The sequence below is a fragment of the Ixodes scapularis genome, unplaced genomic scaffold (assembly GCF_016920785.2).
Source record: "Ixodes scapularis isolate PalLabHiFi unplaced genomic scaffold, ASM1692078v2 PGA_scaffold2__306_contigs__length_199485367, whole genome shotgun sequence".
Classification (NCBI taxonomy): Eukaryota; Metazoa; Arthropoda; class Arachnida; order Ixodida; family Ixodidae; genus Ixodes; species Ixodes scapularis.
In genome coordinates, this window is record NW_024609857.1 from 169,246,660 (window position 1) to 169,264,283 (window position 17,624).

Here is a 17,624-nt window from a genome sequence, read left to right on the forward strand (position 1 = left end):
GCGACCACTTGCGTACAAATCGGACACCTTAACCTCTATGCTATGCCCACACTTAGGAAACTCGATTTGACCATTCTTTTCATACGAGATGCTTCGGCTGCAAATGCAGTTAAGCCGTCAGCATGTTATGCAAAGCACTCGTACATCACTCGCCGTACTTCAGTTCTACTCACCTGCCATGTAGAGTACTTTCGCGTCGTAGAACGATCCTTTTGTTCGCGCGTCACCGGCCCAGTAGACCTGGTACACCTCGTCGTCTTCAACTACACCGCTAAAGTCCCTTACATCGTCGGAACTCACAACAGGCTGGGTCTTGTCGAGTAGAAATTCTACTAAAACATAAGACATTGTAGAGCCCGGGCAGGATCGACAGCTTGGAGCAAGCGGGCAAACAAAACGAGTCGAGAGCGATCGTTCATGAAAGCTCGGCGAAGCCTCTATGGGCGAAGCGAAGTGGCGAAGTGTCGTGTTCGGCCTGTTCGGCGCTTCGGCGGGCTTCTGATCAAGGTTGTCGGTCGGTTGCGTGTCATATCTCTAACGTCAGCGGTTTTATGGGCTCACGTCCCGAAATCGTTTTCTCGTGCATAGATTACTTTTCGTATTCATAGATTTGACGAAATAGTGGTATCCGAACGAACTTTACGTCCTTTGACCGTACGTCTGTCTGCACGTCAAAGCTTTTTGACGTACAGTCAGAGACAATCGATGTACAGTCAGAATCGCCACCAAGACATCCTGATGGCATTTCGCGGCGGCCAACTGCCACCAGGAAACCATCAGAAAGCCGGCAAGCGGGGTCTGACTGGAGTTTGACTGTCGGTCAGGGTAACTTGTTGGCCAATCAGACATGCTTGACGTACAGTCAGGCACAGTCAGCGGTCCACTAGAAAACATTGACTGCCAAACAGGGTTACATTGATGGATTTTTCCTTCGGGCGTTCGCAGTCAGGGTGGCGTATACTCTTGTTGGACGAAAAGCGTATTGGTGCCAATCAAGATTCAAGATTGAAGTTGTGTTGTGTGTCCTGCATGTCTATCCTTCCTTAATAATAATAATATCTTTATTTCAATCTAATAATGGGGGCCCAAAGGAAAAAAAAGCTGCAACAGGCAGCTTGACTAGTCCTCGGGCCCCTTACACTGATGAGCAGGAAGCATGCGAAAAAATACAGAAAAGGCAAAGTATACAGTGAAACCGTTGCGCATCTACGGTTGACATTTGTACAAACCAAGGTTAACGGAAGTGTAAATTATAGAATAGAAGCGAAAAAAAAATTACGTACAAAAATATAAGTGCACGTCCTTGAAAGTTAAATCAGTATTGTCAATGCAACGACTATTTAGGAAACGTGGAATGTAAAATTTAACATTTGATAGCCATAGTTTGTTCGTTGCGTGGCCATCCTGCATTCCTCTGCGTTGCGAGTAGAGTAATGTGGGGAAATTTTTCTTAACGACACAATTATTTCCAGAAAACAGAAGCCTTCTTTTCACTTTTAAAACTAGTACCGAGTCTGTAATAATTAAATTTATAAATGCTAATTATTTTACAGTTCTTAAATAAATCGGCAAAATGAAAGTCACAGGGCACATTAAATATTCGTCTCAATATCTTTTTCTGCAGCAAAAACAGTTTTTCTGTATCAGTCATTGTGGATGTGCCCCAAACTAGAAGAGAATACGTTAAACGGGAATTGAGTAGTGATTTATAGATCAACAATTTAATCCTCGTTGATACAACAGATCGGTAGCGATTTACGAATCCCACTATTCAAGCATGCTTTGGAACAATAGAGTTGATATTATTATTCGAGCTCATTGTTTCACTAAAAAACACTTCAAGAGTTTTGAAAGAACTAACGATTTCGACGGGAGACGGGTCAAAGCGGAGAACCTTCGATATAACCAGAGACCTATTTTTTGGTAAACAAATGGCTGTTTTCATCTTAATAATATTAATTTTCAGCGAATCGCTATCCCCCAGCCTTTTATATTTAATAAAGTGAAGTTCGCCTAGCAATTATTTCGTCACAAGTTTCGTCAGAAAAAAAAATACTAAAGTAGCATCTGCATGAATGACAAATTTCGCCTTAGTATTTACGCTGATTATATCATTAAGGCACACATTAAAAAGAAATGGTCCCAATATGCTTCCTTGTGGAACACCTGACGTAATACATCTCACAGTAGAAGAATGACTGTTCATGTTAGCATAGTGCTGGCGTTGTCGTAAGTATGACTGTAAAAGAAGTAGGGCAAGTCCGTGAATGCCGCACATTTCAAGCTTTTTGAATAATGCCTCGTGATTAAGACAGTCAAAGGCTTTTGCAAAATCTACGAACACCCCTAGAACAAAGTTTTTACTGAAACTTTTCTAAAATATATTATTTTTGATCAAGTCTTTGTTGAACAGTTTTTTTCTGAAACCAAATTGCGAGGAAGTTATGAGGTCACATTTATTCTAGAAGTCTTCTAAACGATGATACAGTAACCTCTCCAAAGCCTTAAAAAATACGGGCAATATAGAAATAGGTCTATAGTTGCCCAACTCATTTCTATCGCCTTTTTTCTGCAGTACAGACACCTTAGCTCTTTGCATTATTCTGGAAAACACACCAGACTTAAAAAGGAAGATTAAACATATAAGTTAACACGGGAGCAATCAGGTCGACAACATACTTATGGGGCAAATTCGCATTCAATCAGCGTCACAGCTACCGCTACATTTTAGGTGCAAAATCACATGAGTTATTTCTGGATTAGGAATTGGCTCTAAAAGTATAGATCTAAAGTTTCTCTGACAAATATATTTAGAAAAGTCATTAGTATCGGCAATACTTGATATATTTACAAAATATACATTAAACATATTTGCCGAGTCTAGGTCGGTTAAACCTACACTTTTATACTGCAATGTCTCAATGGTGTTTGATACAGCAAACCCCTTAACCAACGACCAACATGTTTCCCTATTACGTCAGTACCACTATTTGCCGACGAGAAAAGGGAAAAATAATAAATTTGTTTGGGAATTCCTTAGCTCCTTGGTCAAGTTGTCACGATAAGACTTAAATTCTTTAAGAACATCCGGGTTGCGTGTTTTAACGAACCCTTTATATAGTATATCTCTCTAACGTATTCCTTTGATCAAACCGGACGTCACCCACGGTTTACGCATCTTGTTTGATATTTTTACGGGTTTATATGAAAAGAGATGTTTATACAGTTTGAGAAATTGTTCTAAAAATAAGTTATTGGCGTAATCAACCTTTTCTTCCGTAAACACCATATTCCAATCTACAGCTGTAACGTCTCGTATAAAAGCATCGAGACTATTTTTATCAATGTTTTGGAAAAACGCAGGTTGGCATTTTGTTAGGTTTCGAGATTAAGCTGAACACATAAGAAAATGGGAAGATGGTCACTCAAGTCACAACTTATAGCTCCACGGTTCACTCAATCTGTATGAAAATCAGTTATAAGCAAATCTAAAATGGTTTTTGTTTCTAAAGTAATTATTGTAGGACTGGCTATCGTGTTGATACATCCGTACATGCTAACTACGTACTCCATTTTCCTTTTGGGAAAACTGCAGAAGGCATATCAACATTAAAAGCACCCCCACAAATGACGCCATATTGATTCTCATTTGTTAACATAAAAAAGACTCAAGAATTGCTGAAAAGGATGACATGCTACCGTCCGGTGGGCGATAAAAAGCCGCGAAAATATCTTGATTGTCACGTAAGCCCAACGCTTCTACATCTTTCGTGATAAAAGAATAGTCACTTAGTAGTTCACAGTCGATACCCTTTTTAATCAAGAAAGCCAATCCTCCGCCCCGCTTTAAAGTGCGATTTAAAACATGCGTATTATAGGATTGTAAACTAAAAATATCTGAGTTATCTTTATACCAGGTCTCGGTAAGCATTATGTTATCAAAAAGAACACCGAACTGATCAAAAATCAATTCAAGGTCGGCTTTTTTGTTGACTGCGGACTGCGCGTTTAAATGAAAACAATTTAAATGTGAACTACATTATTTCTCGAGGAGAGCCGTTGCTTCATCAGGGAGTAGTGGCTGAAAATAACTACTCTCTGCGTGAGGTTATTGGGGCAAAATTTAGAAATCTAAGCATCATCAGTATACAACTACGATGGAATGCTTTGCAAATCTTCATCACTCCTGATCACAAAGGCATCATCGCCATCTTTGCGTTTAACAAAGATTTTACCATTTTTGTGCCACACATACAAGAAACCTTTTCCTTTTGCCCAGTCCTTTGCCTTGAAAATCATTTCTCGTTAATGTACATCTTCTTTCCAGTGGCAATTAGCCTTTTCTTACGGTCCAACCACGCGTCCCATGTTGTCTGAGAGGCAAACCTGACAATAATGCCTGGAATCTTGTCGGGCTTTGACGGCAGTCTGTGGATTGATGTGATGTCCGTTCCAGTCAGCTCAGGCATTCCTAGCGCTGATGCGACCTCGTTCACTTTGCTCGTCACATCTTAATCTTTAGTTTTTTGAATACAGTGGGGAATTCAAAATTAACCTTCCGACTTCTCCATTCAAGGTCATAGAGCTCCAGCTTTAACTGGTTAAGTTCCTTCGTTTCGTCTCGTTTCTCGATTTCTTCAACTCTAGATTTGATAATTTTAATTTCTTTCATGTGTTCCGTGACGATTTTTAGTATTTCATTATATTGTGTCGACATCATGTTGACCGACGCTTCAATGTTTCCAACTGTTTCCTTCAGATACAGCAGGTTATCTAGCCCTTTATAAGGCGCGAGCAGACTTTTATTAGTTCACTTATTTTTATATCAGAAATGCTTTATTGAACAAGAAAGAGAATGTTTAAACTAATTCATATAGTTCGGAAACAAAATTTGGAGGCACAGTTGGTGGGACAACATATGTCCCACAACCCTCTAAGCACCACAAACAGAAGTGGGACAGCGTATGTCCCATTGCCCATGAGGGACATTGACAAAATATAACGAGTGCCCTCTATTTGAGTTCACTTGGACAAGTGAAAGGAGGAGAAGCACCCAACACACAAAGGAACGTCGCAGGTGCAGCACAAGTATCTTGTGCGGGCTTGCTTGCTCTTCGTGGAGCACCACCGACACCTTCTCCTCTTTGCATTCTTTTTGGGAAAGTGGTCTCTTCCTTCAAGCCGAATTTCGTTCGGCACTCCAGTAATCAGAGACCCACTGCGGCGTCCCTGTTTCCTCTCGAAATGCACTTGAGACTTCCTGGCAGTGCGAAAAGTATGTCTCTTGATCAGTTGTCGCTCAAGAAGCACCTTGAAGTGAAGCAAAGCCACATCGTCGTCACTGTGATATGCCATGTGTTGCACAAAGGCATTGACGATTGCTGCATCGACAAGAAACTAAAAAATACGATTCCACCACTTCTTGGACCGTCGATCAACCGGATAGGCATTGCGCTTTTGGTCGAAACAGTACGCCCACCATTCAGCGGTTGTAGTCCTTGACGGACATCGGGCATGTAACCTGAACTTTTTTTCCGCAGGGAGGCTTCCTTTCCATCGAAGCTTGCTCTTCAGGGTCATGAAATTTGGACATCATGTGAACATTTTTTGTGTCTCGCCATGGGTAAGCCGACACTGGCCCAATTTTGATCGGTAGAAGTACTCTCCACGAGAAAGCTTGTTGTCAATTTTGACTTCTGGGGGCAGGTCTCTTTGTTGGTCCTGAATGTGGCACAGGCAAACAATCCTCGTTCTCGAAGTTGCAGGAGCAAATTGGTTGAAGAAAAAAAATTGTAAAAAAAAAAAGCTTGGGATTCTTCTTCCACTATATCCTCCGTCAGCGAAAGGACAACGTGTTCCCCAAGTGTCTGATCAGTGAGCCTTTCTCTGTTGCGTCCTTGATATACTACGAATCCACAAAGGTAACCAGTCTCACTGTCGGCGAGGCTCCAGACTTTATACCCCCGTTTGATTTTCGGTTTCATCGGCATGTATTGTTTTATTGCCGATTGACCCTTGAAAAGAATCATCGATCCATCAACCGCGACGTGAGAGGACGGGCTGTATTTTTTTCGAAAATTCTTGTTGAGGGCTTCGATAAGAGGTCGAACTTTATAGCACCTGTCATATCCTGGCGAGGTTCGCTCTGGTTGCTGCGTGTTGTCATTTAGGTGTAAACAGCTTGTGATTTGTTGATGCCGCTTGAAGGTCATCACGCGAGAGATTTCCTTCACATTGAAGACCTGATCTGATGTCCAGTACAGGTGGACTTGGGGCAGTGGATGAATAACTCATAAGAATGAGCATGCCTATGTGGGCTTTGAGCTCACTCACTGAGAGTGGCTCCCAGTTCGCTTTTCCTACCTGATCAGCGTACCGGTTTGTCTCTGTGACAATAATTGTCCAGATTTATTCATGAATATAAAAAGTAAAAGCGTCAAATGCTCTGCTATCTGCGCTTAGGTTAGGAGAGCATGTTGGAGGTTTTTCAGTGCCCTTTTCAGGAATGTCTTGAGGTTTTCCAGCTATCCATTCCATGGACGGTGATGGTATCCCATTCACTTCGCCGTTCTGACTAGCCTCTGCTTCAGGCTGGACAGGCGTCTTCTTGCTACGTATTTTTTGCTTGTACGTCTTTTCTGGCCTCTTCGGTGCTTGTTCGTTCGTATCATCGCTCTCTGATGACTCTGCTGAAGCCACAGCTGATGTTAAGGGCATGTGAAAATCGTCATCCGAGTCGCCGGACGCGTCACTCGCCGAGTCGTCCGGAAGGCTAAAGAACAGTTCTAAAGCCCCCTCGTCAGTGAGTTTTCTTTTTCCTGGAAAGGAAAAGCACTAATATATTTTCTGACATTAAATAAAAGCAATGGCAGCTATTGGAAACAAAAAAATCGCAACAGCATGAACGACGAACCCCATAATAGCATTGGCTGTGTTGCTAAGCCAAACGAATTCACACCTGCTTGTAGAGCATCAACAATATAAACCCATGTGCCATCTAAAACGTGCTAATACTTTTCTCACCTACTCCTCACATGCGTAGAAAGACGTAGAACGTAAAGGGCAACTTACATGACATTTTGGGACCAAGTAGTGTCTTCCGAAAAATGGGCCCCTGCGGATCCGTGTTTCGAAAACCAATGACCAAAGCAAGCACATGTTTTCAACCTTCGGCCTTCTCGTGAAAAAAAAGAGAACTGAGGAAAAGTTGCATTTGACATTCATAGATGGTGCTAGTGAAAAAAATGGGACGCCAGTGTCCCACGATCCCGAAGAGACTCGATTGAACCAGTTCTCACAGGCGGGACGTATGTGTCCCGCTGTCTCACAAAGGGCTAGTTTGGAGCTCATACACACCAACATTGTCCACATGCCGTCATCGGGTGTTTGCTTATTGTACGCGCCGCCTTAAAGTTTCGAAGCTCGGCAGGTGGGGCACTTCCAAACTGTGCGATACGACTCGCCCTTTGTCCTCAGTGTCGCTTCAGAGATTCCCGAACAACTTCCAGGGTGATACGAACATCCACCATCACTACCTGAAATCGATTGATCATCATCGGAGCTCTGTTCTTGGCATTTAAGACGTATTAGCTCAGCCATTTAAAAGTTACTATTGGCTAAAACTGGCACGACACTACATGCAGCAGCGGCGACCGAGCCAATAATGTCGTAAGGAAAGTAGGCAGTGACAACCTACCTGTAAGGGCATGCAGGAACAGAATTAGTCAGTGAACTGTCGCCCGCCGCTGCTGCTGCCAGAATGGCCCGGTCGTGCTCGTGGCTCCTTTATGACAGGATCGTTCCGCGTAGATGTTGCTTGACTCCGGTGTCTTGGGTGGGGCCGCAGGCTTCAACTCGCCGATATGGGTCACAGTAATCACAGCCGTGAGTGAGAGCGACACAGCGGTTCCTTCGCTGCGGACTGCGTGCAGACGGTATCGGGCACCTCTTTGATAACTGTAAGGGCATACGGAAACAGAATTAGTTTGTGTACGGTCGCCCGCCGCCGCTGCTGCCAGAATGGCAGCAGCTTCGGCGGGAGACTCTTGATATAATATATAGAGTCTTCGTATAATGCAGATGGCGCTTCTTAAAGCGGTAGCTTTTTAGTGCCAACCAACCCTAGCAGCTGCGCGAGCACGAAATACGTAAATCGGTAAGCTTGTAACCACTAAGCTTCTTGGAAAATTGGCAACTGGTGCCAGGGATCGAACCTCGGTAAACGGCGTGGAAGCCGTGGGCTCTGCTGACTGAGCTACGGACCCAGCACGGGGGCACGGGAGGACCGGAAGCAGGTGGTGTGAGAGAGCGCGCGGAGTGGAAAGGGATGGAAAGGGCAAGAAAAAGAGAAACACAAATAAGTGCTGTAAAAAAACGCGAAGAAATAGGACTAGTGGAAAGGGCAGGAAAGCACGCTTTCTCTCTTTCGGTGACCCAGAAAAATTTTGGGCAAAGGTGGCAAAGGCCGGGGTGGGAGGAGGAAAGGCACAGCGGGAGGCGAATAGGTTGGCTAGGGCAATGAGAGGAGGAAGGAAGATCAGGGCGTAGTCACAGGTGTCAGCACTGGTCCAGAGGAGCGTTTCGCGGGCAAGCTGATGCTCGTGTTCTTTCCAGGCAGATAGTAACATTAGGGAGCTTTCACAGATCGTTTTTGCCGTCCCGCAACGCCCTCCGCAACCCGCTACGATACCCGGAACTCTACAGTCAAGGCCATCGGCGCGCAGGCGCAGTAGCGACTTCCTTGCGGAGGGCTTAGCGGAGGGGGAAACGCGGTCTACCGCGTTTCCCCCTCCGCTAAGCCCTCCGCAACGAAGTCGCTACTGCGCCTGCGCGCCGATGGCCTTGACTGTAGAGTTCCGGGTAACTTAGCGGGTTGCGGAGAGCGTTGCGTGACAAAAACGATCCTCGGAAACTTCCTATTATCAGCATAAATACTGTACCGGATGTCAGGGAGGGATTGAAGAGCACGGTAGATCCCGCGTATGGTGAAATTGAATATTATTGGGGAGAGGACATCCCCCTGAGAAATGCATCTCTGTGAGTGAGAAAGGTGCTGAAGGATAGGTAACAGCTTTATTGAAGCATGATGGTGCGGTGCGTCAGCCGCCTTGGTACAGGCAGACGCTGATGGCCCTGCTGATGTAGAGTACCAGTTCCCCGTTGATGTTCGAGGCTGACCGCAAGAGCCAGCAACCTTCAGTGTAATGGCGCCGCTGTGCTGGGTTATAGGGGTAGTCCCACAGAAAGTGGTCTGGTGGGAAGGGGTAAACCAGTGGGAGCAGAGAGGGAGTGGGGCGTCTGAGGTGTAACAGAAAAAGTGAAGTCGAGTGGTTTTTTGAAGTGTGTTAAGTTTTGGCCTATTGAATAAGTCTTTACTCACGACGAGTAAGCTGGGAGTGGGAAGAAGGGAAGGCAGAGCGGGAGGCGAGGAGGTCGGCTAGGGTAGGGAAGGAGGGGGAGGATCCGGCTTTCCCGGATCCTCCCCCTCCTCTCCCTACCCTAACGCGGGGTGTTATGTCCCGGCTTCTTGGTTTGTCCTTCGGCATTGGTACACATGGATGGCGCCATCTGATGGGCTGCGAAGCAATCGGAAGACGGAAGTGGCCCTGCACGTCTTAAAGGGATTGTCCGGTCAAATTTTGTATTCGAGAAAACAATTGAATATCATTGTTATTGCCTCGAGAGGCATCGTACGAGCTATATCTGAATTTTATATGCACCTCTGCGTGAGTAATTGAATTTATACTGCTCCAATCGCATTCTAGCGTAAACGCTGCTTTCGTTGGCAACATTGAAGCTCTGACATCACAAAACACATAGCGAGCATTTCTGTCTCGTCGTTTGCCTGCGAGTGAACGCCTCAGCGTGCTTCGTTTTCGTTGTGCTCGACTTGGGTTTCGTAGTTGGGTGGGATTTTTGTAGCGCGGTTGGGTGCCACAACCACCGGGCAGCACATGCGAGCCAAGACATGACGTTCCACACTCTTCCGCGAGACGTGCAGTGACGAGCAAAGTGGATCGTCGTCGTGCGTAGGGACTGGATTCCCGTCAAGATCGCAATCCCGCTTATGCAGCAATCATCTCACAAAAGAAAGCTACGAGCTGAGCTCTAAGCGGACAGAAGGCTTGTAAGCGGAGGTGTGATGCCGTACCAACGGTATTAAACTACGTCCACCCACTCCTCGCCCAAATGGGATCAGTCAATTTAGGTCTGTTCGATTCGCCTGAACTGGCTGAACTAGTTCGGCAGTGCAGGAACTGGTGCATTCGATTCAACGGGACGTTGCACGACCGCTGCACTGGCGTGTTCGATTCATCCCAGTTCTGAACGAGTTCAGACCCAGTTCCTCAAAAATCTTGCACCGGCTCCGGACTCAGTTCAGCGTCCGTGCAGAAGCAGACGACAAGAGCAGACGGCGATAGCAGACGACACTCCTCGTCCGTCTCTGCTCGCGGTGCCATTTTTCGCAGCTCTTGCTCAAATGTCTGCGATGTTTAACAATAACGCCGATACGGAGGTTGCATTTCCTCTCATTTATGATTATAACGTACCCGGGGTGGACCCGGAATTGAGATCATACCCGAGGGTAGGAATTTTCTTGATTATGATATTCTGAAAACGTTTTAGGCACCTGCTCGCGTAGGTTTGGCTCCCTGTGGTAAGTGTTGAAATATTGGCTCACGTAAATTGTTTCTTTTTGATGCTATGTGGGGATCCACAGTGTTGATATTCTTACTTATACAGACACGGGAAAGGTATTGCCCTCTTGATAGTCCCCGCCTCCGGTTGCTCTTGGGTGCATATTGACGACCCCAATACATTGCAGAGGCCTGGGATTTAGTGCGTTGGCACTCGCATGTCCCCGTAGCTGAGCATAATACTGCATGCTTTGTCCGCTGGTATCTGTGGACGACCACTAACGGGCCTGGGAAAAGCGCTGAGAATTGGCATTTTTGGCGATGCTCACTTCAACTTGACGCCAAAGTTACGGTCGATAACTGTCTTGGCCAAGACGCTATCGTCAGGCCTTCGTCTTCGAGGTGACCGGTATACCGACCGCGCGCTGGCGCCAGTGACTCCCGACGCAAAATCATCCTGATGCCGCGAACCTATCGTCGAAATGCAAAGATTCCTTTTGAGGGGCATTTGCCGCTACCTTCTTGACTTGTAATCGACTATAGTTCAGAACTTCTTGGCCGAATCAAACAGACCTTGATTATGCAGCGAAACCGAAACCAACAGCTAGGCCATCTCGAAATGATACCAGAAGTTGTATTTAGCACGCGTGCAGCCCGATATCTGTTTGACCCGCGTGTGAAAATGGAGCGTGACTACGATTCACCAAGCTCGTCCAAGTCAAGTGACGACATCCATTTGAACGGTTCGCCGTTTGCCCGCGACGTGCGCGGACATCGCCTCTAAGGGAACGACCCGCAGCCTGATCACAGATCCAGTGGATCTGCCGAAATGTGTACCCAGATGCCGCTTCGTGTACCTAGGTGCCGCTTCAGAGTCGAAATCTGCATACTTTGCTTTGCAAGCGCCCCTAGTTCGATCGGCGTCCGTCGCAGTTGTGTTTGCGCGAAACGGCATACGTTTCCTCGAAGCTTATGGCTGTTTTCGAGTAATATCCTGCTAAAAGGCGTGTCTCTTTTTGCACGTGCTTGGGAACTGCATTAAAAGAACCGTATTTCAGTCGGGTACAGCCTAGGAGAGTGTATAATTCGAAACAAAATACAAGACATCCATCGACCAACACTTGTTATCCCGACCATCCGACAAACCTTTGCGTTTTGTGACGTCACGCAGCACCTACGGATGTCAGCCATTGACACTGGCGAAATTCGGGGTGCAGTTTCGTACATAGGCTCATGAAAGGTTTAATTAATAACGGGAGATCATATATCAAAATAAAAATGACGTTTGTCTATATGAAGGCTCTCTCGACGTAACGAGCGCAAGAACTTAAGTACTTCCGTTTTCGACCGGACAATCCCTTTAAGCTTCCAGGGTCCGCGAGCGCAATGTGCTGCCTTCTACTTCCCTCGCCACTTGAGTCGGTCGTGATTCTGAAAGTCTGTCCACTTGGAGCAGCCGCTGCATTGACTCGTTTGTGCGTGTGACGCAGAACCCTCAAAACGTCACGGTGGAGGCACGAGACTTCGAGCCTACGACAGGACCTATGCTAACCCATGTGGTCACGCTGCCCGAACACACCCTGCTGGGCGAATGGAAGGTCGTGGTCAAGTACGGCTACAAGGTACGCATCCGCGTTTGGCGCTCGATAGCAGGAGTTGAAACACGGTAGACCTTTCTTACAAGTAGTCGACACTGGCAACTGCTACGCTTAAACTCTTCGGTGACTGCCATTAGTAATCCGAGTTGACTATAGTTTCACCACGCACTCTGGGCATGTATTCGACACAAAGGCGGCGTCAGTGTTCGGAGTGGCTCAGTTCTTATAGAGAACGAGTGCTGCGTCAGCGTGCAGCCAATCCAATCACATTCACAAGAGACAGAATTGACCATGTAGCTAGATAGGGTTTGCAAAAATACAGCCGGGTAGGAGTGTGATTAGGAGAGGCGAACAAGCCGCTCGCTCGAACAATGAGCCGCTTCAGTCGAAAAATGCATCCGTGCCTTATTTGATTATTGGCGCTGCCACTCTGTGAAAACAGCCGTTGATCATTACGAGCGTTTTGTAGTTTGTGTCGGAGACACGCGGATCTTTGAGCTTAGACTGCGCTAAGATAAATATGCGCTCTGGAATATTTCCTCGGCATCTGAAGACTGTAATCGGGTAGTAGAGGGTGGGGGACTAACTGCACACGGTTCATCCCAGCTCGATGGAATGTGCTACGGTCGGGTGCATGTAAAGCAGCTAAGCGTGCGAGCGTTGAACATCCAGGCGGGAGGGGACGTGTAGCCAGTTTCTTTTCTTTTTGCGCACAACAATTCTCGTCAAATGTTGCTTCGGTGCTGTACGGTCACATCCATGTGCACTCAGTCATAGAAAGGCTCACCCAATTGGCTCTTCAAATGCGTTCGCACACTTTCCCTCTTCCTATAGAAAAAGCCGATAACTTTCTTTTTTCTACCTATTTTTCAATTGATCGAGTATTCCTAGTGAGGTATTTGATGGTTTGGACAAATCTGAGCTCGCCGAGACCTTGTAATAGGCCTGCACGTCTACGAACAACGAAGCGTGTACTTGAAAACGCGATTGACTCGAGAGAAATGAGAAAATAAAACGTGACGCTCATTGAGCTTCTATACATCGTACTTTCGAGATAAGCACTCTTCTTGACACTTTTATCCACTGCAAGTGCTCGATTCGCGAATGCACGGATTGGCCCTCCCCGCTCTTCGCCGGAAAGTAGACGCTAGGCTACTTTGAGAGTGCAGAAGATTGTGAACTACTGATACTCGTCGAATCTGCAGTCTTCCGGTTCCCGTTAAAACATTTTAGACCATGACAACCAAAACGTAATCAAAAAGGCAGTGTGATTCTTATCCTTTTTGTGTTTTATTTGCAGTTTGAACAGAATGAGACTGTAACGTTTGAGGTGAAGGAGTACGGTGAGTTTAGCGACTTCCTTTTAGTTTCATCTTTAAGAATAGAGGAGTAAGAAATCACCGATCAATATTATTATGAAAAGAAAAGCGTGCTTGCAGATCCGAAGACTCTTACGCTAAAAATATAACTTACCCAAACGCGTTTAAACATCTTTGCAAGTTGAGCTGAAGCACATGTCCTTTTGCAAGGAGTAAAACCGACTGCGAATCTCGAGCCTCTTATCTTGGACGTGCCAACCTTCCCAGTGACAAACTTTGCTTTTTCTCGCATTTGCTCAGTCATATTCAACCAGAAGCGCACAAAATGCGCATAAAACAGCGAGGAAACAAAACCAAAAAAAAGATCAGAGTAAGCGCCCAATCGAGAAAACGATATAAAAATAAATCAAATAAGTATTAAGCATTTTAAAACCCTAGATGTAGGACAAAAAAAAAAAAAAAGACAAAAAGGGGACAACATAGTTGGCCGAGTCACAATATCCTACCTTGTAACAAAAACAAAACAAATACAAAGCTAAGCTTCAAGAACGCGAAGGAAAGTTATCATATTCTCTCTCAAATTGTCCTCTTGCTCTTTGGACTTTTTTATTACATGTTGCAGCTTATCGAGCTCCCGCTTTTTTTGCGAATGCCTGCACATAAATAGACGGCATCCTACGTAGTGCAGAAACATTTTACGAATTTCAAAAAGAGCAAGTGAGAAGTATCGACATATTTTTTTTTGCAGTTTTACCGAGGTTTTCAGTGGAGCTCAGCACCGTGAAATACGTCCCAGACAACTTCACAGATGTGCCGTTCTTCGTCCATGCAAGGTAGGTGAACCGAAGTTTTTTTACAGATATATGCTACCACTGTCATGTAAACAAATATTGTATTTCATGTTTTCAATTATTTTGAATATTGTTCAGTCCTGTCTTAATTGTGAAACTTCGTTTATAAATTACTCTTTTATTTCTTATTGAAAGCACAAATCTTGAATGATTTGAGCGTCTGCTAGTGTTGCAATTTTTGTGACTTTTTCCCATAATATTTGCAATATCTGTAAAAAAAACAATTGTTTTTTTTGGTGGTAATTCAGTTACAGTAATGGATGCAAATGTGATTCACCGCATTTCAATAAAATGCGCTTTATTGTAATTGTAGTTATTTTATTGGGATTATAGTTATTTTTATACTTTTATTCTAGTTACTTTTATTGCAGCGAGAAGCGTCAATATGTAATTTAGTTTCGTTTAGTGTCAGTAACTGGTCACTGTAATTGCAATTACAATTACATTTGTAGTCAGAGCGCAACTCTTTTAGGCATTGACAAATACACAAAGGGCTGTCTAAGTGCAGTTCCTCTTGAAGCGCATGGGCACATCCTTGGGTAATACCCCAACCACGCTTGCTCGTCGAAACATCTGACTGGGCAGCGGAGGCGACAAATGAGACCTGGTCCGCGCTCCTTGTCTCGAAAGGCACCTTTCTGGTACGAGCATGCTTTCAACACCGCGACCTCGTGCCCCTAACCTGAGTTATATAGTGGAACACGTTACTGAAATCATCGAAGATGCACGAAACAAATACTCTAGACTTTTTTCTTATGGTTGTTGCGTCAGGGTAGAGGGGCTTATTAAACTTAAATACCGTTTGAACCACTCGGCCACAACAACGGACAGCCGTTCTTTTTAAGCATGGCGCACAGCTGATCCTCTTTTATGCACGTCTGTGAAATCAAGCCAGTGATGGAGGCGTTACCATATCGACGCAACTGATAACGCCTTATTTTTTCAGGAACGCTAACGTACTCGTAAGGATTTTAAGTGATTAACGAGTAAAGTACCTTCGTCGCTTTTTTATGGCATCGCCTGTAAAATTACGTTTCTCGTTACTGAGTACTTTTAATTAGCAATTGTTGTTTAAGCTTAAATACAAATAATTTAATTCTGTAAACTGTGCCGGAAAAGGAAGATATTATTTTTTCTTCAGAAAATAATATTTTTTCCTCTGCAGAATTCTTTTAAAATTCTTCACTAAGAAAGAAAAATCGGAACTAAAAATATATTTTACAAACTTAATAAGAAAAATATACATACCGTTTTTTTTTTTTAAGTTCGACTGATTAGTTTAAAAAGATCCGTGAAAGCTGCAGTTATGGGGTTTGTGCAGGTGAGTCATACGGCTAGGGGAACATAGTATTAGCCCCGTAAGCGAACACAAGCGTCGCTGCGGACGCCGCGCTCTGATTGGGTGAGGTGTACCGTGACGTCAGGGGAAGGACTCGCCTTCGCGATCTCGCATCCGGCTCGCTTCCCTTCCCCGATTTGCTGGTTTGGCCGTTCTGCGGCGCAAGCACTTTGAGGAGCGGGTCTTGGTTTACCTGGTGTACAAGACGCTGGGTTAGGCCGATGCCGACGGGCTTCTCTGCTTGTCACTTTTACCTTTATTATTGGGTTACAAATCCCGAAGGCTATCGGCGGAGGAAATTCCGCCGATGAACATCTTTGTCGGTCCACATGGCACAAGGCAATCGTGCGAGGGGTCGGTGAAGCGGTGGCGTAAGTGTTTCAGACGCTGGAAATCTGCTCCTTGCAAGTTCGTGGTTTTGGGAGAAAATTGCATCCCGCTTGCAGGCATTTGAAATGGCATTTAATCAAAGGCGTTTGGCCGGTTGGCAAATTAACTCGCGACCCCGACTCTGCGCGTGCCATATCAGAAGCGTTATCAAAGGCAAAATTACTGAAAATCAGTTTGTATAATAGCAGAAAAAACGGCCGAATTGCCCTCAGTTGCCTGTATGAGATGTATTGAAGTGCCCAAAATATGCGCAGCAACTGTACCGTAATTTGGAATGTTTAAACTTTTTCCTGACATTCTTTGTTTATTCCAGCCTTGGGTATTCGGAAAACACCCCGTTGATATTGAATTGTTATTTCCAATTAGAATAGACACTGCTGCAGGTCCCCAAAAGCTTCATCAGCCTCCAAACTCTCTACAGCTAAACTCTCTGGCAACAGAGGAAAACAGGAGGAACAGCAAGCATTCGAACAGCTGTCCATTGATAGATGCTGCACTAGAAGTAGAAAGTGTGGAACCTGTGAAGGGGCGACAGTTTGCGTGAAAAAAGCTTCTGGTGTTTTTGCTTCAGGACAATTTGATTTAGCTCAAATCTCAATTGGAGAGCTTAAGGGACTAATAACGGGCTAGACACCTTCACTTATGTTCCTTGTACATTACTTGAGGGATAATATAAACAAGACCACAAATACCACCAGTGGAGTCCATTGAAGTTCTGTCCGAATCTACCAAAGGTCAAATGCGAGCAATGTATATAAATAAATGTTCCTTCATTCTTTACTTCGCTCCTGCACTGGGACTGTCTCACTTTTGAGTCTCGCTCCATGGCCCAGATGTATTTAACATGTTGCTCGAAAGGCATGCAGCTTTTCTGCTTCGACGTTTTTGTTTGAAAAGAAAAACCCACATAAAAAAAAAAAATAAATAGTATACATACTCTGACAATTCATCCAGACCATAAGCAGCATTGACTTTGTATGATGTAAATCTATGTGGCGCACTTACAATTGTGGCAATATTTTTTTTTCATATATCGCCTGCGATTCGTGCGTTGCCTGCCTTGTCAAATATGCTTGAAATGTTGGTTCAAGTTTCGCCTGCAGCTACAGGTCATACCTAAAAAAACCGCATATAAAAATTTACACTTACTACGAAAAACACGCAAAAGAAATTAAATAGAAACGATCCCGCTGACCGATAACATCGTCAGAGCCTACATAGGGCGAGCGGGCGAGTCGGGGTCGGGACGATTAGTCGGCTAATTAAGTGAAATTTTTAATGAACTTTTTAATTCGTGAAAATAAACATAGGGTTCCAATGAGAGACTTGCTGAGCGTCATCGAAAACCACTGAATCAACCCTTTTTAGAAAGATATAAGGCAGGGGTAGCATTTTACGGCGTTCCGTGAAAACGCTGAATTTGGACGAGTTTTTAGGTTTCGGTTTCTTATCGCAGCGTATCTTTGCGCCCGCGGTCCTTTTCCGAGTAG

At 44.8% G+C, this 17,624-nt stretch overlaps 1 protein-coding gene and 1 pseudogene across 1 annotated transcript in view; one reads left to right on the top strand and one right to left on the bottom strand.

The window, feature by feature from the left end:
• LOC8032842 (venom factor) overlaps nt 1-17,624 on the top strand; it is a 229,019-nt gene that overhangs the window by 33,531 nt on the left and 177,864 nt on the right. The window contains exons 5-7 of the mRNA XM_042292110.1: nt 12,128-12,259; nt 13,536-13,578; nt 14,303-14,387. Coding sequence (XP_042148044.1) covers nt 12,128-12,259; nt 13,536-13,578; nt 14,303-14,387 — 260 coding nt within the window. The remainder of the gene's footprint in view (nt 1-12,127; nt 12,260-13,535; nt 13,579-14,302; nt 14,388-17,624) is intronic.
• LOC115327546 lies at nt 5,023-5,593 on the bottom strand (annotated as a pseudogene).